The following is a 22,883-nucleotide window of genomic DNA, read 5'->3' on the forward strand; positions in this document are numbered from 1 at the left end:
TCAGATGATGTTCTGATGCCTTTACAGTATAAATTGGCCTTCACATTTCATCTTCAGGGCAACTCTTTGAAGTAGGTCATGTAATTAATTCTCATTCTGCAGCTGAGCATATGAAGACACAGAAGGTTAAAGAACTTGCCCAGCCTCGCGAGTGTGGCTCAGTGCTTGAGGATCGACCTATGAACCAGGAGGTCATGGTTTGATTCCTGGTCCCCAGCACATTCCCCGGGTGCAGGCTTGATCCTCACCGGGGAGCCTGCAGGAGGCAGCTGATCAATGATTCTCTCTCATCATTGATATTTCCATCTCTCTCTCCCTCTCCCTTCCTCCTTGAAATCAATAAAAGGTATATTTTTAAAAAAGAACTGGCCCAAAACCACACAGTAATTGATATAGCCAGGGTTTGAGCCCAGGCCTCTAAATCCTATGCTCTTTCTATTAAGCTGTACTGTTTTTCTCATTAAATAAAACTTAACAGATTGGTTGATAGGTGTATGTCTTATTTCTCCAATTAAATCAGAAGATTCGTAGGGCATGAAATTAATCCCAAATTGAATGCTTTTTCTCCCTACTTGGCAAAGGTGGCCTCTCACACACCTTCTTCTGTGTGCCTCGCCTAAGGCCCTCAGTGCATTGCCAAGTGGGCAGCAGACACTGAAAATAGATTTGTTCAAGAGGATCCAGAATTGTATATTTCAGAATTTCTCCACATCATCAAAGACTGTTAATAAGAGACAGGAGGTAAAGCAGGAAAATCAGGAGACAGAAGGGAGAAGGACCCCGTGGATAATGGGAACGGGCTTCATTGTCAGTGGTGGAGGTGAGACAGTGGGGAGAGGCTTCCATTCTGGAACCCGCCCTTGTGTGTGAAGAAGCCCTAGCCACGTCTATGGCATGCGCTTCTCACCATTGTGTTAGTTTTCTTCAAATCTTTCTTGCTCCCTTATTCCATTGACCCAAAGCCCTTTTAGGTTATTTTCAGGGCGATGATGCGTTGGTAGCCCGAGGTAACATTTTACTCAGGTATTTCCCTAGAGTGTGGTTGAAAGTAAAACTCTATTGAGAACTTCCTTTGTGGAAAAATGTAAGAAGTCTGAATTTCTAAGGTAGAGTCATGGTCTGAATTTGGGGATCCTGGTAGTCTGAATAAAAATTCAAATTTCTGAAAGTACAACTTTCATATAACCCTGCACAACTGATGAATGAGAAAATTGTCTCGGACCTGTTGAACCAGGTTCAGAATGAAACTTGTTTTAATTTATTTTCTCTCCACCAGTCAGACCACATTTCCATACCTATATCTTTTGATTTTAAATATTTTGAAAATGCTAACCACTATAGTATTACATGCATGTACTTTCCATACTCTTTTTTTTTTTTTTATTGATTGATTGATTTCAGAGAGAGAGAGGAAGGGAGAGGGAGAGAGAGAAACACTGACATGAAAGCATCTATCAGTTGCCTCCCATACATGCCCCAACCGGGGATGGATCCCACATCCTGGGTATGTTCCTTGACTGGGAATCGAACCTGAGACCGTTAAGTGCACGGGACAATGCTCTAACCTTCTGGGCCATACCAGCTACAGCTATATTTATTTTTTATTCTTCCTTAGAACCTATTGGCTTATGAATCTAAATAAGTGAAACGTTTTGATCTATAAATCAAGTCATTTCCAAGGCTCCGTTTTATATGTTGTATCTAAAAATTGGGTCCATTTTCCTGCATCATTGGGAAATATCAGATAAGGGTCTCTTGGAACCAAGCAAGGTTGTGATCTGGGTGTTATCAGGATGTCCCCTGGTTCCCAGGAGATGTTTCAGCTGCAGACCTCTCTTAAGACAGTAAGAGCAACCCTAAATATTCCTAATGTCTTAGTTCCCAACTGTGCGCACGTGTGTGTGTGTGTGTGTGTGTGGCTTATGTTCAGGCAGATCCTCCAAATAACTGAACACTATCTCCACCTGTTTCAGCAGCCCTCTCCCTTGTCCCTTCTCTGAATAACACTACCGTTCTCACACATAGAGCTGCTTCCTTTTCCTGACTGTGTTTCTGGGGCCTTAGCAGTCCTATTTGCCACTCTAAAGCTTCCGCTCACTTTTCCTGGAAAATAAAGGCTAGACAGTGTGTATGCCGGGTTGGCAGGAACCAACACCACCAAGGGCGGGGTGTCCCCAGAGGTCAGGGAGAGGCAGTAACCATCTTTTTGAATCTAAGGCTTGGCTTCTGCTTTTCTTCTGGCTCCTGTTTCTGTGTTACCTTCTACACTAGTCTGCTGGGGCTGCCGTAACAAATACCACAGACGGGGTGGCTTAAACAATAGAAATTCATTTTCTAATGGTTATGGAGCCTGGAAGCCTGAGATCAAAGTGTGGGCAGGTTTGGTCTCCTCGGAGGTCCCTCTCCTTGGATTGCCCAGGGCTGCCTGCTCTGTGTCCTCGCGTGCTTGCTCTCCTGTGGGCCTCTTCCTCTTCTCAGAAGGACACCAGTCGTATTGCCTTAGGGCCCTACTTTAATGGCTTCATTTTAACTTATGTCTTTTAAGACCTAATCTTCAAATGCGGTTACATTCTGAAGTCCTGGGGACTGGGCATTCAACATGGGGACTGGGCGTTCAACATGGAGATCTGGGAAGGCAGTTCAGCCCCTGGCTCCTTCTGGTCACTGTCATAGATGTGCTCTCAAAAGTGGAGCCCATTCTACATATTCACATGGAACACAGTAAGTCAGATCTCAGGCCCACCTTGCCACTCACGAACAGTGTGACCTTAGGCATATCATTGGATATGCTAAGTCTCAGTTTCCCCAGCCATCTAATGGGAAAGCTGATCCTCTTACCTACTTCGGAAGGTTTTTGTGAGAATCAAATCAGACTCAGTTTATGGCCTCGCTCAATAAACGTTAATTATAGTAAGATGAATAGAGGTGAATTATGACGCCCTCAGAGAAAAGGAGATGTTGATTATAATCAAATTATTGACTTCAACTGATACCTGAAATTTTTCACCTAAAATATAAATTTACTACAAGTCTTCTAGAGTTTTCACTAAATATTTTTTACTTCTCCTCCAAGTCAGAATTTGTTGGACTTTGGAGTTTGCATGGTAATCCAGTAGCATCATGAAAGCATTGCCTGCCAAATTTTCTCTAGTACTAATTTCAAACATTTCTATTGACCGTGTAAGTGTGCTCATATTTAGAAAATGCACCCTGATTTGGGTTCAGCCATGATCATCCTAGTAAGGGCAGCACAGTCTACCACGTAATTCAGTGAGCTCCGTTTGGTCAAGAGATGAAATCCAGTCCAAAGATTCATGGACGGTTTGCCTCACTCAGATGAATCGGTGATTCGCAGTTACCGATCCCCCTACCAATGCCGCCATTCATAAATAAATGGGAACGGGCCAGCCCCTGCTGGCGTAATTATCAGAGGGCGGAGGCGTGGGACGGGCCTCACACAGCTGATGGTTCTTCTCACTTCTGGAGGGGGCCCTGGAGATGACAGCATACAGGTGGGCAGGGCAGCGGCGGCACCTCCCTGGGGTCCCTTCAGTGCCAGGGATTTGCCGAGCCTCAGCTGTCAAAGAACAATAAATTTTCCTTCAAAATATAAAACATAAATCAGTGTTGCCAAACACTGAGAGGCAAGAAGAAACTAAATCCCCATAATAATGAAAGGAATCCCATTAATTAAATCAGCAAGGTAGAGAGCTTCCCTCCAGCGCATGGCCCCGCCGAACAGTAGAATACCTTGGAGACTGGAGCTGAAATCCAAGCTTCTTCCAGGTTGCAAGCCAGCATCCTGAGGGAACATTAAGAAGAAGAAAAAAAAATCCTTGAGCCCAGGACAAGTAAACACTTTTTTTTTTAAAGAAGTTGTACTTGGATTATGTGTATCTGGGAAGGGATGTTGCAAAACAAATTGTAAACCAGGCGCAGCATATCTGTGCCAGCCCTTATCAGATCTGCCACCAGTCAAGGGTAAGCCGAAGGCCAGGTTGCTGCGAACTGAAACATGAAAGCGAACACACACACGGGGTGCTCCAAAGAAAGAATCGTTTCTTCCGATTATTTTTAAAATTAATTGTATCAACCGGAGTCTTGTTTCAACTTATTTAGCAACTCATTACAACAACGATTCTCTGTGTCCTGCAAAGCTGCTGCTATAGATTTGTGGGTTTTTTTTAAATGCTTGGTTAATTGGCTGGTCTGCTAAGAATGAGTCTGTTGCTGTGGTTGAGGAAAGCTGGAAAAAATAGAGGTTAAGGTTTCTTGCGAACTTGTCACATTTGGGAATTGAGGGCCGTATAATATGACTGCCCTCAAGCCACGGATAGCAACTTCTATTCCCATCCGTGGAGCCCTCACAGGGACCACAGCCACACCTTCTCAGCCCCAGTCAGCTTTTGGTTTCACTCTCCAGACCAACTCACTTCCACCCATAATCTCCTGATCTTTAAATCAGTTTTGACTGCCAGAGGGAGCGCTTTTCCAGCGAACTGGGGTCCATGCACAGAATCTGAGACGTCCCTTCAGCACTGGCCCGGATTTGAAAAGACAGAAACCACCCAACTCCCTGCTAGACCTTAACATGGAATAATTCTTTCACATAATGATTAATCACACCCTAGTCGTTGCCCCAGTGTGTTCGGAAAATATGTTATGCACATCGCAGGACACCTTTGCAATACATCCAAGTTCATTCCGATTTCTGTTTGCCGACAGCAAGGATGTGTTTTTAATCTCCTTACCACCATGGGCTTTCTCCTCTCTCCTTTGTCGAGTCTGTAACCACACATGCACACACTTAGAGAGATCATTTTTTGTATTGAAGGCCGCAAGGGCTGCTGGGAGGCTAAGTAGCAGGGTGTGGTTTTATACTGGGTCCACAATCCCTCTGCTCCCATCACAGCACCAAGCCCTTTGATCTTGGAAGTGAGAGTGGCAGGAAGAAAGGGAGGAGCTAGCAAAACGGGGTCCATTCCTAACTCTGGATGGCTAAGAGCTTTCAGAATCAGCAGGTGGCCACAATATGATATTTAGTTCGTTTGATTCCTGTGGAGGTGGCGGGGTGTAAAACAAGACAGTGGATCCCATCTTACTCCCAACTTCTTCACTCCGATGACCCCACCCACAGCCTGTCCGCAGTGGTTATGGGTCATGGTTTGGTTTCCTTGCAGCATGGGGTATGTTTTTCCCTCTGACCTTTCGCAATAGTACCTGTGTGCGTCGGGGGGGGGGGGGGGGGGGGGGGCGGGGAGGGGGGAGAATCTCCTTAAGGGATGGTGTGTTGTTTTCTTTAACCAAGTGACAAGTCAAGAGATGTCTCCAGTCACAAGTCACATTTATGAAAAACAAGTGTGTGTGTCTGTGTGTGTGTGTGTGTGTGTGTGTAAATGTAATGTGTGCGCCTGCAGGCATATTGTAAGAGACAAATTTTGAGGTGTCTGTTATTCTTTTACTGTGTCTTTATAATCTTCCCCTGCAGGAATTTAAAGAAATAGTTGCTTCACATTTGTTATTTGGAAATGGCTAGTAGGGGATCTAAAAGCAGTGTTTCCCTGGCATTGTGAATGACTATCTTCAGTCACAGATTTACGCGTGGCAGATCGGTGATGTACTTACTGGAGAATAACTCTTTTAGTAAAGTGAGCAACTACTTCCTAAAAGCCGGAACCTGCGCTTTTTCATAGAGAATCTGGAACGAAGTGTAGATTTCACGCAGGTCTACAGGTGTATCTGGTGTAAAGTTCACTTTAAATTTCTTAAAATATAAGCTCCTCAACCACATCTGTGGACTGATGAACTGGGAACAACCACCGAGGTAGCGTTTATTGAGCATCTACTCTGAGCAGCCACCGAGCTAGGTACCAGGAGCAGAGTAGGTCAGAGCTGGCGGTAGCAGCACGCACTTCACGCAACAGATTCCAATGTTAAAGATTAGAGACAGTAATAGAATGTTGCCTTTCTGTCACACACGCCCTCGGTTGTATGCCGCCTGTCCCTGCGTAGTGCAGCACCGTTCCCCCTTTTGTGTATACGGTCGTAGTGATGGAGCAGAGGCAGGTGTGGACAGTGCGAACAAGTCCCTCAGACGGTGGCAGCCCCTCCCCAGCCTGGGGGACAACTGGGCCACACATGGCCACTGTCTGTTTCCACTGACATCATTTTGACAGCTTAGCACCTTTTCTTTCTTTTTTTTTTTTTTAGAGTAGGATGGGGTCCAGTCATCTAGTTAGGAATTTTCAAAGGCAAACTTGTAAAAGGGAAAAATAAAGTTTGCCTCCCTCTATACAGTTGGGTACGACAGAGCAAAGCCAGGCAGGTATGGAGCTTGTTTGATCCCTCACCCAGGTGGCCCTGGCGAAGCTCTGATGTCATCGGGTGGCGAGGCCCCGGGGACTTCTCCGTCTACGGCGTTCGGCTGACGCTCCACGGCCTGCCTCTCCCTCCTGGGGTTCAACACGGAGAGGGAAAGGGCCGCACACCTTCCTGTCTCCTTCCTTTATTGCACGGTTTGCTTTGTTTGTTTGATTTTAAAACTGCCATTATGTGAAAGTGTTGCAAGTATAAATAATTGAGAAGATCACTCTGTGGGGAAACCGCTTTCGCTGCCTTTGTGCACGGGCAGCTCATTACGGCTCGGAGCTGAGCATCCTGAGCGCAATTATGCAGCATCAGTACGTCGTGGGCACGAACCGAGGGGAGTGGATAAGAGACGGGGAAATAATTTTGTAACTTACTTAATTGGATTGATTTGGTTTTTCAAATAGTTCCTCCGGTGTAGCATTCAGCCGACCTCTCCCTGGCTGCTGTGGTCTTTGCGGGACTGTGGTTGGGCCTTTGGTTTGGGGCGTTCCTCCTCCTCCTGGATTCTGTGTGGACCTGAGATGTATTTCTGTTGGGGTTTAATTTCCACCCAAGGAGGGGTTACCCACAAAAACAGAACCATAATTCGGTCGTGAGGTTCTTGGCTCCCCTCGGGCTTACACGGCCAGTTAGTATATGTGAATGCAGCAAAGGGAGCCAGAGGTTAAAGAAGTGGGTCAGGCTCCGACGAGGCCGTCCTGCTCGCTTCTGCTGAAACGGAAGGAAAAGCCCATAATGGCGCTCGCCTGGCTTTCACCCCCATCATTTTAAGAATTGCTTTGCCAATCCTTCACAGCAAATAGTAATTTTAAGGGGGCCAAAACAGAGCTCAGGGTGTTTGCACTCCGTGGTAATGACAGACTAGCTGTGCTCCCTGGAGTCAATAAGCCCAACAATTGAGTCATTTTTGCCTCCTGGAGTGAAGCACTGCTGCTGGCCTAAATGACAGCGTCCCTTAGAGCACCAGGCCCTTCGCAGGCTGACCACAGCCCCCGAGGGCGGGGTTCAGGGACAGGCAGGTGGCGTTTAACACAGTTACAAGTAAAAGCTCATTGTGCACTTGTACACTCCGTAAACAAGAAAGTAGATGGGGGAGGGGAGGAAGGAGGATTTGATGTGCATTGATGTACTTTAGCCAAGAGCACTTCCTCTTTTCCTGTCTCTTTCCCTTCTCTCTTCTTTTCCCCTTAAATCCTGCCCATCTCCTCGTCCTCCTCCTCCTCCTCCTTCTCCTCCTCCTCCTCCTTCCTCTCTCTCTCTCTCTCTCTCACTCTCTCTCTCTCTCTCTCCACATATGTCTAACACCTGTAATAGACATGTTCAACTTAGATGGCCACAGCCCAATCACAGTTCTGATTAATAAAAAAACGCAGAATGTGTTACAAAAAATTATCTTACATTTAAGATGAGTCTTCAGTTTCTAAGCCGAATTCTGAAGCAGAAATTGTAAGCACACATAGCAAAATACCCAATGATAGTTTTAAAAAAATGTTTTATTCAGTGGGAGAATATGAGAAAGTGAGAAAAAGGAAAGATTGGAGAAAACATCCCAGCCTAAAATTGTTCTCTAATGATTAAATTACCTTTGAGATAGACACGTTCGAGAGAACACTCAGCCAGCAAACATTTTTGGGGTCAAAGGTCTATGGAGTAGCCAGGTTTTATAGTAATCGTGGGAGGTGGCGTTATGAACAGGTGAGATATACAACAAGAGCCCTACAAATGCTTCCCGTATCTGAGTCTGCATTGGGCAAATTTGAAGATAGAAATTCTATTTCAAGTCGATCAATGGCTTAAATACAATTTGGGTTACAAAATGAATGCTGTTTCAGTTTTCAAATCCTTGGAACCCTAGTGCCCCCCCCCCCCCATCTCAATAACTAGGGTTAGGGACAGATTTATCCCGTGGCTCCTTCTTTGAGGTTCCTGACACAGTACAGGCTGCGGCATAACTTGCAGCAAAGGAAGCATCTTCATTGTGCTTCCCTGTGTGTGATTCCCCTACATTTCTGACCTACTACCCCGGTGACAGCAGTGTCCCTCAGGGCACAATTTGAGAAAAACTTCCCTAGAAAGATATGAGAAAAAATATTTAAAGCAAGTTTTCTATCCTCCTTTTCTGTCTGCATCTCACACATTTTCCTCCTTTACTTCCTACTCACTGTTTCTCTGTCCCAACACACACACACACACACACACACACACACACACACACACACACCGTAATGCCTCATGTAGTAATAAACTATATACTCAGTTCCCATTACTCTCAGCTTGCTCTCTCCTCTTTGGTCTACTGGACTTACCATGCCCCAGTGTAACTCAGCACCTGTTCCCAGCCTAGGAAAGTCGGATGCCCACATTCTCCTAAGTCAAGTCCTTCTCTTCCTTGACCCGGCACCTAGGATTTGCCTGGTGTCTCTAATGCCCAGATGGACTCAGACCTTGAATCTTTGGTCTGTATCTTCAGTTGTGTCTAACGACAAATTTAAATAGGCCAGAGCCAGGAAGCCAGTTATTTTCCAGCTTGGCTCTGCCTGATTCTAGGGACAATCATTTCATCAGGGATTCAGCTATGCCTCTTGCAAAATAAGGAAAGGACAATCCCTATGAGCTCTTCTGTTCTCAATCCCACGTTATTTCCAAGACAGGGGACCCTATTTTCATTCACTCAGGTTTTCTTCACCAAACATGTTACTGAGGATGTACTATAAGCTGGACACAATCTCAGTAACATAGAATTAAGATATGGTCCCTGCTCTCTAAGGCTCGCTGGTGGGAAGCTAGACAAATGCTAGTACATCGTGACCATGATGTTGACTGAATGCTGTGATGGGCGTGTTAGCCTGGTGCTACTGACTGAGGATGGGCTTCTTCCTCAGACAGTGGGGCCAGGGAAGTTATCTCAAAGAAGTGATATCGGATACGAATTTTGAAGGGTGTATTGACCAAGTGGCCATTGAAGAAAAGACAGAAAAGACAGAAGGAATAGTGTATTCCTAGTACGTTAGCATATTAACTTTATACTTATCAATTGCCTGTTTGTTGCTTGTTTGTTTGTTTTTTAATATTTTTTATTGATTTCAGAGAGGAAGGGTGAGGGAGAGAGAGATAGAAACATCAATGATGAGAGAGAATCACTGACTGGCTGCCTCCTGCACGCCCCACACTGGGGATCGAGCCCCGCAACCCAGGCACGTGCCCCGACCAGGGCTTGAATCATGACCTCCTGGTTCATAAGTCGATACTCAACCACTGAGCCATACCGACCAGGCACCTTTTTGTTTATTTGTACATTACCTGTCTCCAAGGTAAGAATATGAGGCAGTTAAACCAAGTTCTAACTTAAATTATTTGTTGGTAGATGATGATGTTACTTTATCTGTACTGTGAAAATGAAGATAATTTAAATATGCCATCATTTCTATTTCTAATGGTTAAGTTAAACCACTTAATTCTGATAGATGTGAAATATGAATCTGATCTAAATTTTTTTTCAAATTGCAGTACAGTGTGTTTGCTTCTTTGTCTGTTGGAGCTTTTAGCTTCATGTGGAATGTCAGAGTCGAAAGTTGATGTCTTTATTCCTCTGCAAATCGGGGGGGCGGGGGATGCACTAACTAACCCTCTGAAGCAGTTGTGGCGTAACTGCTGGCTCACTGCGTCTCTTGTGATTTATAAAGATATGTTTTATATCTTTTATGATTACGAGATGATGCTAAAAATTTTGTAGGTAATAATACCGCCACATTGGAAAGACTGCATATGACATCTCTGGAGAAGGTACAGATGCTACCTGGCTGTCAAGTCAAAGGAAAAGAGGTTTCATTTGATATTAAGAAAAGGCAGTCAGGAAATCTTATTTGGAATTTGGTATTGGGTGTTTGAACATCGTAAATGTGAGGACGTTAAGTCATATGTCCACGAATAGATTTCCTGTTTTGCTTCTCGACATAATGGGATATGTTAAAATAACATTTTAAAAAGATTTTTGTTAGATGCATTGCTCTGAGAACTATGGTTTATTTGAAGTGACTTAGAAATTTTTTAGATCTCTGATTCTACCCCCACTCCCCCCTTGGCACCTATACTAGATGCCAGTAAAAACTGGTTAAATAACATTTGGTTTAAATAGAAAGACTATGATATAAATGCATATGTATGATATTTTGTTTGTTGGATCTTTTTCTTAATATTACTTGACTTTCTGTGTTTTCATCTCATTTTGTCATATTTTGGGTTGAAGCCACTCTAAAGTTTAACACCTAGGAGATTTCTCACGTATGGCTCCCTTTAAAAGTGCTAAAATCTCAGCCTCTCGAACGAACAGGAGACCAGGCTACACGTTAGAGAAAGCAGTGGTATTGAGAAAGGGCCCCGAGAAGGTTGCCACCATCTGCATGTGTCCTCTGCCACATCTTTTCTTTTAAACCAGCAGGAGGATGGAAAGAAGGCTAACAGCGGGCGTGCAAACACTGCGGCCGGCCGGCCTGGCTGGGCTTCGGAGCCTCCCTGCTGCTTGAGAAAAAGGAGCCCCACAGACAAATGAAAGGGCCTCCGGGACACCCACATGCACACCCCTTCCTGCCAAACACCTCGTGGCTTCAGAGGGCTGGCCTTGGGGAGGCTGGGCCTGAGTTGAAGAATAGAGACTTGAGAACCATTTGTTTCCACACCATTTTGGGGGAAGTGCCATATTTTTCACCTTAAAAGCCCATTTAAAAAGAAAAATATGTTTTGAAAGGAGGACACAATTTGGAAGCCATCACACTTAATGGAGTCCCTTTAAAATGAAATAGGCGGTCCTATCAGTTCTCTTCTAAATTAGTTGTCACTACCTAGAGAAAAACCCACCCTGGATTGCATTATGTAGCGTAAAACATACCATCTCCTGTATGTATTTTCCTGTACCCGGTTTTTGAAACCCTGGAATACATTTCATTGTTAAGTATGGAGTGGAACCCAAGTTTTAGTGTAGCAGTTTCCAGAATAACAGGTATGTTATCATCAGCCTCTACATCAAGTCACACCTATTATCTCAGAAGTAAAGGGGAAAGCCAACTGGAGCTGATAGAAATAAGACCGAGATCACAGAGACTTTCGCTGAGAATTGGCATGGCCAGCCATTGTTGGATGGGGGTCCCTGTTAAAGCCAGAAGCTGTATGAAGAGGAAGTAATTGTTTTTTGGAAGTAGCCAAGCAGTGTATCATCATTGTTGCCACAGCTCTGGAATATGCATCTAGTTTTGGAGTTTTGATGAAATTAGAGGGGTTTGGAGTTAAAGTCGCTTCTTTCTAACCTCTCACTCTTCTCTTGTACTATCTCTTGAGTGGCCTGTACAGCGTCTCAGCCTGAAGTCCCACTGTCAACGCAAAGGAGATATTTGGAAAATTGCTTCCCTCTCCTAAATGCATCAAATAGAAATTCTTTGTCAGTGTCAGTTTCCATCCACTGTATACGGTAGCATACCACACGTAGATGCTCAGGTGTATCCTCGGTTATACGTTTTACATTTGTGTTTCTTCTTTGTGGAGTAAGCACAATTCAGCAGCCCTTCCCCAAGCCAAAGGCCCCACCTTTTCATTTCTGCCGCCTTCATGAGGGCTCATTTCCTTTCCCTCTTCTACCTTCTCAGTGTATAGCTTCTCATCAGTTCATCCTATAGGTGGCTCTTGGACTAGACCTTCCTCAGCACCATGTTTTACTTTATCATGTCACCATTCAGGAACCTTAGGGGTTCAGTTTGTCACTCAGGAGCCTGCATCAGAGTATTATATACTTGAAAGTTGCTAAGAGAGTAGATCTTAAATGTTTTCATCACAAGAAAGAACTGTAATTGCATGACATGATGGAGGTTTTAGCTAATGTGACAGTGGCAATCATTTTGCAAAATAAATATCAAAACAACATGTTGAATGCTTTAAACTTCCACAGCATTAAATATCAGTTATATCTCCATAGAGCTGTGGGGGGCGCGGGGTGGGGGGGGCACCTCCACCAGCTTGTCTATTAACCGTAGCCATGTTTCCACCCCAAACCAGGAGCCAGTCTAAACTCAGCTTCTTCACCTCCCTTGTGAAAATGGGCCCTGGTGTCTTCACACGTGCCATTCCCTTACGTCCGTCCTTCCCGGTAACCTGGGCTCTTTCAATCTGGTTCCTCCTCCAAGAATTGGTGATTAGCTTCCATCTGACTTCTTTCATTGACCCGATCACACTTATTTACTGAGTGTGGACTCTGTTGTTTTATAATTATTATGTTTTTTCCAATCGGGATTTTTAATTTGTTTCTCTGGGTGTAAGATGAAAATCTGTAAAAGCATAGACTGCTTTTGCAAAATTTTAATATATATATATATTAATATATATATATAGTCATATAATTATATATTTATGTATTGTATATAATTTCTTATTATGTATTCTCTTGTCAAATTTTTGTTGTTAAACTTATCTTTTGCTAAGTGTAGGATGTGAAGACTTATATGCACAGAATACTATGAACATTAAAAATCATTTATTCTGATCTTTTGGACTGAAAAGGATGAAAATAAGCCTTCCATAATCACTGCTTCTCTACACTTTTCTTTCCTTGCCTACTACTCATTCTGTCCCCTCCGGAACCCAGTCTCTCACTGGGTTATGCACCCCTCCCCCGAGAAAGCATCTGCTATTACAATTCTCTGAATGGAGAGGAGGTGGGTGCTTAGTAACTTCTGACGGACTAAAGGGGGACATAGGCTAAAGCAAGAAATAAGGCTGAGAACGATCTCTATTCCCCTGGAGAAGCGTGAAAGGGAAGAAGGGAGTAAACACTAGAACATGGTATGATGGAGTGGAAGCAAGGATTTTTAGCAACTGTTCTTTTCTCCCTTGCTTTTAGCATTCCCACTACCCATGAAATTCCCGTCTTTGACCTATGTGGTAAATATGTCTAAATATCCTAGAGTTGATACCTTTTTCTTACTCTTCCTTTCAATTACTGCACAGAAAACTTAGCCAAGGGTTAATCTCTGGCAAAGTTGATCACCTGGTGTGTGTGTGTGTGTGTGTGAGTGCACACATGTACGTGTGTGTGCATGTACACACAGGTGTATACATATATGTGTATGCACACATGTGTGTTTGTGTGTGTACACACATACATTCATGTATGTATATACATATGGCTGATGACTTCTCACAGTTTATCTCAAGGCCACATTGTTTCATGCTCCACTTGGCTGACAGGGCATCTCTGTCCTGACAGATTTATTCATTGAGAACAGGATCATGTGGTTGAAATCATTTTAATTCTTAACAAGACAGTGCATATGGCTTACGTAGATTTTGTTGGTGGTGTTTTTTTCTCTTATATATTGCTCAGGGAAGCCGATGTCAGTATAAATCGGTGGTAATGAAATCAACATTATGGCATCTTTGATATTGCATTTGCTAAAGCCTTCCTGGCTGTTTAATTCAGCACTTACTGATTGATATTATAGACAGTGGATAAACATTTTTGATGGATCTGTTTGCTCACAGATGAAAAGAATCTAATCCTTTTTTCTCTTTGATTTAAAGAGTGGGATGCCTCTGGAAAGGAAACAGTTCAAATGTGGTCACCATAGGTTGGTGGCATTAAAAATAGAAACTCACTTAGTGTAAAATTTGCTGTCAGGAAAAATGGAGCATTCTTTCTGAACCCAGGAACGCGTGGTTCATGCGAGCCTGCTTGTAGATGGTTGCTACAATAAGGCTCCTTTCATACAGGTGTGTTTATGCCCCAGGCTTGCTGGCCACAGTCCATTCCATTTACAGAAGCTGAATTAAACAATAACTACCGCATTGCAAAAAATGGTGTGTGTGTGGGGGGGGGGGGTGGAGGGTACGGGACGGGGAAAGGTGAGCGTCAAAGGAGATGCCTGAGAGCTTTGTTAGGGCCAAGAAAAACCCTGTTGCAGTTGTCAGAGCTTGTTGATGTTGCTGGGAACGGCACTTTTTTTTTTTCTCCTGGATTTTGTGGTTCTGCCTTAGGAAAGAAAGTAAAATAGAACGGAAGAACAAAGTCCTACTCTATAAATCAGCAGCTGCTCCTCGCCAGATCAAAGGAGTGACATTTTTGCTCCTGGACTACTTGTCCACTTGAGGGCTTGACAGGCAGCTAACAGCTGGCCCGCTAGACTGTATGGGAGAATCAGCCTACATCTTCTTCCGAGCAGATGACAAGCTAATCAGAGAGAGATCCATAGCACAGGGCATGTGAGTGCACCTTGATCTCCTCAAACATGTCTAATACGCAATCGCTAAACAGCTTGGTGCATTTTTGGCAAGTTAATGCCGAGGTGGTTTCCACTGAGAAGTAGGATAGAAAATTAATGCTTCAATCAAAGGTGATCATAAGAGCTAAAAAGATACTAGATTTGTCAGGATCTTCTCCTCTTAGCTTGAATTAGTAAATGGCTAAGAACATAATGAGAACTGGCTAAAATGGACTTCACTGATGATAGGTGACTGGTTGATTTTTCAAAGCCCAGTCAGGCTATAGCGTTCAGGTGAATGAGCAGGCAATGGGTGTTGGTAATTTCGAAAACGATTGCTCCTGCTTTTTAGGCTGAGAGAGTTCAATAAAGTTGTAGATGCATCTTCCGTGTCCGCAAAGAGTTGTTTTCAGAAGCACTACAAGGTGTGTAGGTATAAAGATCTGGAATTTTAATGTCAGGAGTAAAACTTTCAAAGTAATTCATTTTCAAGTTGATTTCCATCTGCAATAAATCATGTATAGGATGAGGTAATATACTACAGCTTATGTCTATTGACTTAGTATTTTATCTTGAAGAGGATAGATCCTAGATATGAATAGCTAAGGAAGTTTGTGTGTTTTCTCCTCCCTCACTTTCAAGTAGCTTTGAAAGATTACTTTTATAGTGCATGATTAATAGCCACATATGAATAATCTGATGGCAATTCTGTAAGAGTAGCAGGGCTTCAACATCACAACCCGCTGGGACATTGTGTTTCATGTCATCAGGTGCGATTATACTTAGAGAATAGTGGGCTTTGTTGCTCAGTATTGTAAAGGAAATAAAAGGTAATTTTCTGTCTTAGAGGAAATTTCTGCGATACCCTTATTAAAAAGTCTACTATTGGCCATATAAACCTTACTCAAATAAGATGCCAAATTCTCCAGGTCACCTTTAAAATTGTTTTAATTATAAAAATAATCATACTACTATTAAAACTCAAGCAGCACAAGTTACATAAAATAAAAAGGAAACTCTACCATCTTCCTCCTATCCATTCCTGAGAGATAACAATTTTCATAAAAAACATGTTATTGGCTTATTGGCCCAACTTTTCCTTAGGAGGTACAGATGGAATGAAATGAATTAAATTATTACGAATTGTTTGTCGCCCAAGGCAAGTGATTAAAAGACTGTTTAGATCCAAGATAACCAAAGACAATAATGCGTACATCTTCGTAGCTAAGGTTCACAGGTAAAACTTGATCCTAGGCAACGTACTAGATCATCTATTTGGTATGCGATCTCGAGCAGGACCTTCAAACATAAATGTGCACAGATCACTTGGGGGTCTTTTAACATAAAATTCAGATTCAGCAGCGCCAGGGTAGGGACTACAGTATTTCTGCAGTTCTAACAAGATCAGGGTCAGGTTGGTGTGGCTGGTCCATGGGGATCTAGAGAACCATTAAGAGACTGTGTGATTCCAGGAGCTCGCCATACTACCTAGCCCCCTAGCAGATGCTTGCTCCAGTGTCTGAAGTCATCCCCACTGTGGCATTATACATTCAGATTGGCTGGGATCTCTGGAAAGACCCTCCCAGGTGGACAGATGCTACCCGTTGGGGTACAACAGATTATTACCATTTTATCAACTCAGCATGGGTTGGTTTAATAGCCACCCACCTACTAGTTTTTTTATTAAAGACTGTGCCCTCTTGCAGACCGGGAGCCCCTGGGGGATTTCTGACTGCGGGGAGCGGGCCTAAGCCGAGTCTGGCCTCCCTCTGCAGGAAGCGATCAGTGGGCTGATTGGTGGATGGCACCTGCCAGCGAGCAGCCGACCCCGCCCTCCAATTGTCCCTCCACTGCCGCTGGTCACCACGCCCTCCCCCCCCCCCCAATCGCCATTCCCTCTCTCTGCCCGCTAGCACCCACCTTGGCTGGCCTGTCACTGCCTGCTCACCGGGTCCATCCCCCACTGACCTGTCATTCTGCCGTTTGGTCAATTTGCATATTAGGCTTTTATTATATAGGATATTTTGACTTGAGAGAGAGCAGAAGGGAAAGAGAGAGAAATATTGTAGTGAGAGAGAAATATTAATTGCCTCCTGTATAGTCTGGGATAGAACCTTCAACCTGGGCACATGCTCTAACTGGGAATTGAACCTGCTACCTTTAGGTGCACAGGATGATGCCCAACTAACTGAGCCACACAGGCCAGGTCACCTAGTCTTAATTATTACCAATAAAAGAACAGAGCTCTTTAGGAGGGGTATGGGCTGAGTGCATTTTGAGTATAAGCTAACATTCCATGAGCTCTTTCTATGTGCCAGGCACTGTGCCAACGATTTTTCATATAACACTTCCTTTAATCCTCAAAACAATTTGGGCCCAATTATTGCCCCAGTTTATAGATAGGAAACAAACCAAGGCTTTGAAGGTTAACTAGACTTGCCCACGGTCACACAGCCAGAAAAGGGCAGAGAATATGAGTCCATGCTCTTTATCACTTTGCTCTTTGGAGAAGTCTGGAATATGAACTAGTGACTGAGAAGGGTTTACTCAAAGTGGGGTGAAGAACCTAGGTGAGCCTGTGTAACTTTAGGGAAAAATTAGATACAAGAAAGAATTTTGAAAGAACACTGTAGAAGGTCACCAAAGATAACCAGCACCGACTTGATCATTTTGCCCAGAGCCTTTTGTGTCAGCATGGACACTCCAGTACTCAAGGCATATTCATAAAGCTACAAAAGGTTTGTGATTCCAGATTAATAGCATGTTTTCATATTGTAAATGTATGAGCATTAGTTCATTTGTCTTTTGAGTTGTGGACAAATCTGGTACCTATCAAGTTATAAATTAAGCTGTAGCTCATGGAAATTAGTTATGAACCATGAATGTGTCCCTAAGTAGCCCACGAATTTCATTTACCTTACTGTGCTCACTGTTGTCTGCGAGAAAATACCTACTGTCTGGCCACCAGTGAAAAATTTATGTTTGCAACAAGACTCAATCATTTGTGTGCCCAAGTACATGGTCAAAGGTAAACCTGCTTAACACATTGATTTAATCAATTTAATGTATCTTACTGAGAAAACCCCACTCTTTTTTTAAATCATTATTATTGAAAGTATTACATATGTCCCCTTCTTTTCCCCTTTGACCCCTTCTAGCCCCCACCCCAGGCCTTCACCACACTGTTGTCTGTGTCCATGGGTCATGCATATATGCATACAAGTTCTTTGGTTAATCTCTTCCCACCCACCCACCTCTGCCTTCCCCCTCTTGACCATAACACAGCACAGAAAAAGACTAGCTGTTTTTTTTGGTTTTGTTTTTTTCAAAGTAAGAAAAAAAAAGAAAGAAACTTGATAACTGGCTTGGTTGAGGCTTCATTGTTTCAGCACCAAGGAGTAGCAAATTCTGTGAATAAGCACCTTCCCTGAGGAGCCCTGGCTAGGAAAGGTAGGGAAGTAGAGATTTTTCATTTTTTAACAGGTACCCAGTCCCACGCTGCCTACAACACTTCCCCCAAGTTGATCTGATCCCTCTTCGGCAAGCCAGCCCCCTTCCTAGACCAGACCAATCCATGCAAAAGCTTCAATTCCAGGAGTCATGCTTCCTTCTCAGTGTTCAGGGCTGGCTGGTTTCCAGGTGACTCCATGGAGGCCTCACTTTCTAACATAAGGAATGCTGCCTAAAGGAGTTGGTTACCAGGTGTGACATGAAGTTAGTGAACCAGAAAAAAAGGATTTATCAACCATTTAAAAAGAAGGGAGGAAAAAGAAAGAAAGAAAAGAAATCAACCAACAATCAGGAACGACACCTAAGCCTACTTCTATCAATCTGAAATGGGCTTTGGAGTGAAAAGCCTTTAAAAGAAAAATCAAGATGGTGAGATTTCAGTTGCAGAAAAGTATGCAAGCTGAAAAGTTTGGCTTTTGGGTGGGGGTGGGGGTGGGGGTGGGGGTGGGGGTTAAGGTGGGGATAGAGGGAGGTCTCTAGGAAATATCTCTCCAGCAAGACAACAAGATGAGATTTTAACAATATTTTTCTATCTTGGGTTTATTCTTTTTAAAAATATTCTTTTTTCATCTCTCCAAGTTGACTCAAAAAGGCCCTGTGATTCTTGGAAAGTCATTAAAAGTATTTCTATAATTATTTTTAACATAGCAGTCGTAGTGTATTCTTTTTAAGGGTCCCACAAACGATTGCACTTTCTATTTTAGTAAAACTTAGTTAGAAAGTCGATGGTATCAGTAGGTACTCTCCAGAGCCTTTGTGTGAGCCTGGATACGAACTTTGTGTTCAATACAAATCAATGGAACTCGTGCACTTTAGGGTACTCATTCCCTAAGGAGTCACTAATGGAATTATCTCTAGCCCTTAAAAAAAGTCACAATGTGGCTAATGAAATTTTTTTCTAAGTGAAATCTGGATAAGGCACTAGACTTACTAGCACATTTTATTTATGGCATTTATCATATTCGGCACGTTTTACACGCAAGTTGCACAAACCTCAGCATGTTTTTAAGAGCTATTTAATATCTAAGAAGACTTTGTAATTTTGGGTTAAATTGTTTGTACCAATAGAGGAGTATATTATATGTCCTCAACTTCAAAATCATTCCGGGATGACATTATGACTTAGAAACTTTTTTTTTTTATATATCAGATACAGATGAAAAACCTAACAGTCTTTGGATTGGAAATAACTTTGGGGGTTTTCATTAAAGTTGGGTGCAGCTTGCTGCATGTTGGTTAGTTGGATGTCTTCAGCAATTTTTCAAATGTTTTGGGTTTGGCAAAGTCCAAAATGTTTTTGCCAAGACCCTCTTTTCCCCTTATTTTTTAAACCCGTGTGAAATTCTAGGATAACTTAATCCATATGTGTCTGATTCATTTACACTTAACTCATCAAAATGTTATTTTGTAAGACCCATTTAATATTCAAGAAACCTTTTGAGCCTTTTTAAGACATCTTGTTTTCTGTCTTTGAACCATTGAGTTGTGTTTTTCCATATGAATGGAGCTTGGACCTTGAAAGATTGAAGATCAGTTGATTTTCAACTTAGGCTTTTTAAAATCTCAGTATAATCAAAAGTTGATATATTCTGCTTACTGCTTGAGCGCTAAATACATTCACTTTAAAATATAGATCAGAAGACTTGGAAAAAAAATTCAGGTCCTATAATTTTGGGGAAGACTACATTTGGAAATTTCATCACAGTGATATTAAAGAAAAAAATTACTCCTAATTTTATTTTTAATCTATAATTAAATTGTTCCATTTTATATGTGCATTGGTGTGTTTTTTTAAGAGTGGGCTATGGATCATTAGCAAAGTGGGGTAATTTCATTTCTTACTGTTAAAATGTTCATACGGACAACTCATTAATTAACTTTAATAATAACATCTATGACGTTTATAAGACATCCCAAGATCAGGGGAGTTGACAATTGGCAGGAGTTGTACATCAAGAGATTTCTGAAAAATTGGGGCCCATATGTTTTTAAAATTCTGTGTGATTTAAAAGAATGTGGTAGAGTTATGAATCTGGCAAGATGCAGCACGATGGAGTAAAAACATTGTTTGAGAACAAAAATTCAGAGAGGCCAAATGGAGCCCAAGTGAAAAAAGCAAAATCTCTGTGACCTTTTGTAAAAGGATCCAGAGAAAACCTTCAGAGGCCTCTATGCATGTTTGTTGAGTAGAGCCGGACAAAGAAAGGCCATCGCCATAACTGCTAGTGAACATCGGCCCACGCCATGGTAACTAGTTGAAAATGGAACACTGGAGTGGCATTTCCAAGTTCAGCGCTTCTATAAAGACCTGCTAGCACGCAGAATGCTTTTTTAATGTTTTGCATTGTTGTGTGTCCCCCATGGAACAACCTTTTGAGAGGACCCCGTTTTTACTAATGTAAACATTCTGACGAGTATCCAAAGAAATGACCTTTGAGTGAACCTCTAACCTTCCCTGTAATTATTTGTTTGAAGACAGTGTGGAGTTCTCCTGCTGAGAACTAAGAACCATGATGCCTTGCAGCTCTGTGAGGAAGGGAGTGTTTGGGGGAACTGGAGAGAAAGACATAAATAAGGGAACAACCTCCAGATGTAAATAATAAAAGAGCAAAAGGGTGAAATTAAAAAGGGAAAAAATAGCAATTCGTTTTACCTAAAGAGTTGGCCTATAGGAAAAAACAAAACCAGGATTAGTAGCCCATAAAACGAGGTGAAACCCCTGCCATGTGTGTCCTCCATTAGGAACTTCAAGGAGGAGAGAAAAGGTTTGCCCCTCTCCCCGAGCACCTCACTGGGCCCTAACCTGAGCTGATAAAAAGAGCTCCTGGGGGTGGAAATCTCAGGGCAGACCTCCTTGGTCCCAGTAAAAACAGTGAGGAAAGAGTGGATAATTAAGTGCCTTTTCTGATTGGAGGGATAATTCTGGAAGGCTCTGTGATCTAGCTGAGCAACATGTCTGGTGCCAGGTGGGAAGAAATACAGCAGCTAGGACTTTCCTTTTGTTCTCACCTCTCCTAGCCTGTCACTTTCTTCCCCAAACCTGCGGGGGTGTAACATTTTTGACAAGTGAGCTCCATACTCTCTTAAGTAATAAAGAAGTTCATTGTTTTGCAAACAAACACCATATGCAAAAGACTCCTTTGGTTTCCTTGCAGCTATTCTTCTCCGGCCTAATTGTATTCCCACTGGAGTGCTCACAGGAGGCCTGAGAGAGTGTGGGCCGCCGGCCTTCAGAAGGGACTTCTGCTAGGGACTTCATCTCCGCAGGAACGCAAACGCAAAGCTGCCAACGTGCACCAGAATTTATTTATTTTTTATTTTATGTATTTATTTATTTTGCTAATTTCAAAGAGCGAGTTTTCAGTTCCTGCCTGTGGCCCCATGCAGAACCATTAATCATTAAGTCCCCGTGCACTTAAGATTTGACACTGGAAATATTGGGACATGTTATAAATGAGTATATTTTTAAGGGACAGCTTGCTAAATGCTAGGCACCCCCCCTCCCTTCAAGCACCCCCCAAAATGCACAGCCGATGAATCCTGTGCATCAGCTCCGATGTGTGGGGAATGCTCGTCATTAAATGCACAGGGACAAGGGTAACTCACAAATGGTGGGAAATTGTTTTGTTTTTTATTAAATTTAGAGAAATAAAGGAGATTTCTTATCATCTTACTCTCTTTGTACATGAATATTTGATGGGCATTATTAAACATTAAAGTAACATGAAGTAGGCACTTATTTTTGGATTTCCAACAAAATTAGATCCAGGCTTCGAGACGAAATAACTGCTTCTCCACATTCCTGTGATTCAGCCACCACCTGATTTGAAAACGTTTCTCGGGCTCTAATCTCAACCATGTGTACCTGAGGCTCTGCCTTTCTAGTGGGTTGAAAGGTGGCTGGGTTTATGGTTGGCAGTTACCTTATCCCTGCCCTGGGTGTCCCCGCTTGGACTGGAAAGGCCGCCCCCAGCTGGCACTGACCTCTAAATGACCCCTAACTTTACAGGCTTAAACTGCAGGAGTTGCCGAAGAGCAGAAGTCTTTCTGGCCAGCACTTATTACTGCTGTGTTGGTGATAAAACTTCAGACAGCCTAATTGATGGCTTTGCTGACCTAACAATACCTTGTGAAAGCAGAGTGCCAGAGCCTGGTCTCCATTTATGACCAGCTGCAAGGGGGAAGCTGCGTCTCCCCGCGCCGGGGACTGCAGGCGAAGGGGAAAATCCCCCAGCCTGCGAACTTTAACCAGGTCCCGACCTGTGCGAGAAGCAGAAGCACAGTTGCAAAGGAAGAGAAGCTTTCTCGGGGAATACACTTCTCCCCACCTGTGCCATGTTTGCCAGCCAGCCTCCGGTTGGTTATAAGAGGACGGGCGAGATGAGCCAGTCAACTGTTTTTGAACAGGGAAAGAGAAAATTGCCTTTGACTGACAACGGTCATTTCCAGTAGATGTCCAACTGGATCGTATTCCCCGCAGTGTTGGTGCAAAGGTGTTCACGGAGCACAGACCTTGCATCTGATGACCGGTCTCTCTGTTTTATTTCAGGTTTATTAACGCCAGAAGAAGAATAGTACAGCCAATGATTGACCAGTCAAATCGAGCAGGCAAGTTCCAGCTAGTATCTATATTCACACCCCACAGGCATAAACCCTCACCAACCTATATGTCAAGAGTTTCATCACCTGGTATATAAGTGCTTCCATCAGGCATTCTGGGAGAGGTTCTTTTTTTTTTTTTTTTTTTTTTTTTTCTGTCCCCAG

At 43.0% G+C, this 22,883-nt stretch overlaps 1 protein-coding gene across 6 annotated transcripts in view; it reads left to right on the forward strand.

Annotated features, from left to right (window-relative positions):
- Positions 1 to 22,883, forward strand: part of MEIS2 (Meis homeobox 2) — a 202,276-nt gene that overhangs the window by 173,966 nt on the left and 5,427 nt on the right. For all 6 annotated transcript variants that reach the window (XM_070425341.1, XM_070425325.1, XM_070425350.1 and 3 more), the window contains one exon: positions 22,669 to 22,727. In XM_070425341.1, coding sequence (XP_070281442.1) covers positions 22,669 to 22,727 — 59 coding nt within the window. The remainder of the gene's footprint in view (positions 1 to 22,668; positions 22,728 to 22,883) is intronic.

This window comes from Myotis yumanensis, unplaced genomic scaffold (assembly GCF_028538775.1).
Source record: "Myotis yumanensis isolate MYYU_CA2020_CCGP unplaced genomic scaffold, mMyoYum1.0.hap1 SCAF_1, whole genome shotgun sequence".
NCBI classification, from domain to species: Eukaryota; Metazoa; Chordata; class Mammalia; order Chiroptera; family Vespertilionidae; genus Myotis; species Myotis yumanensis.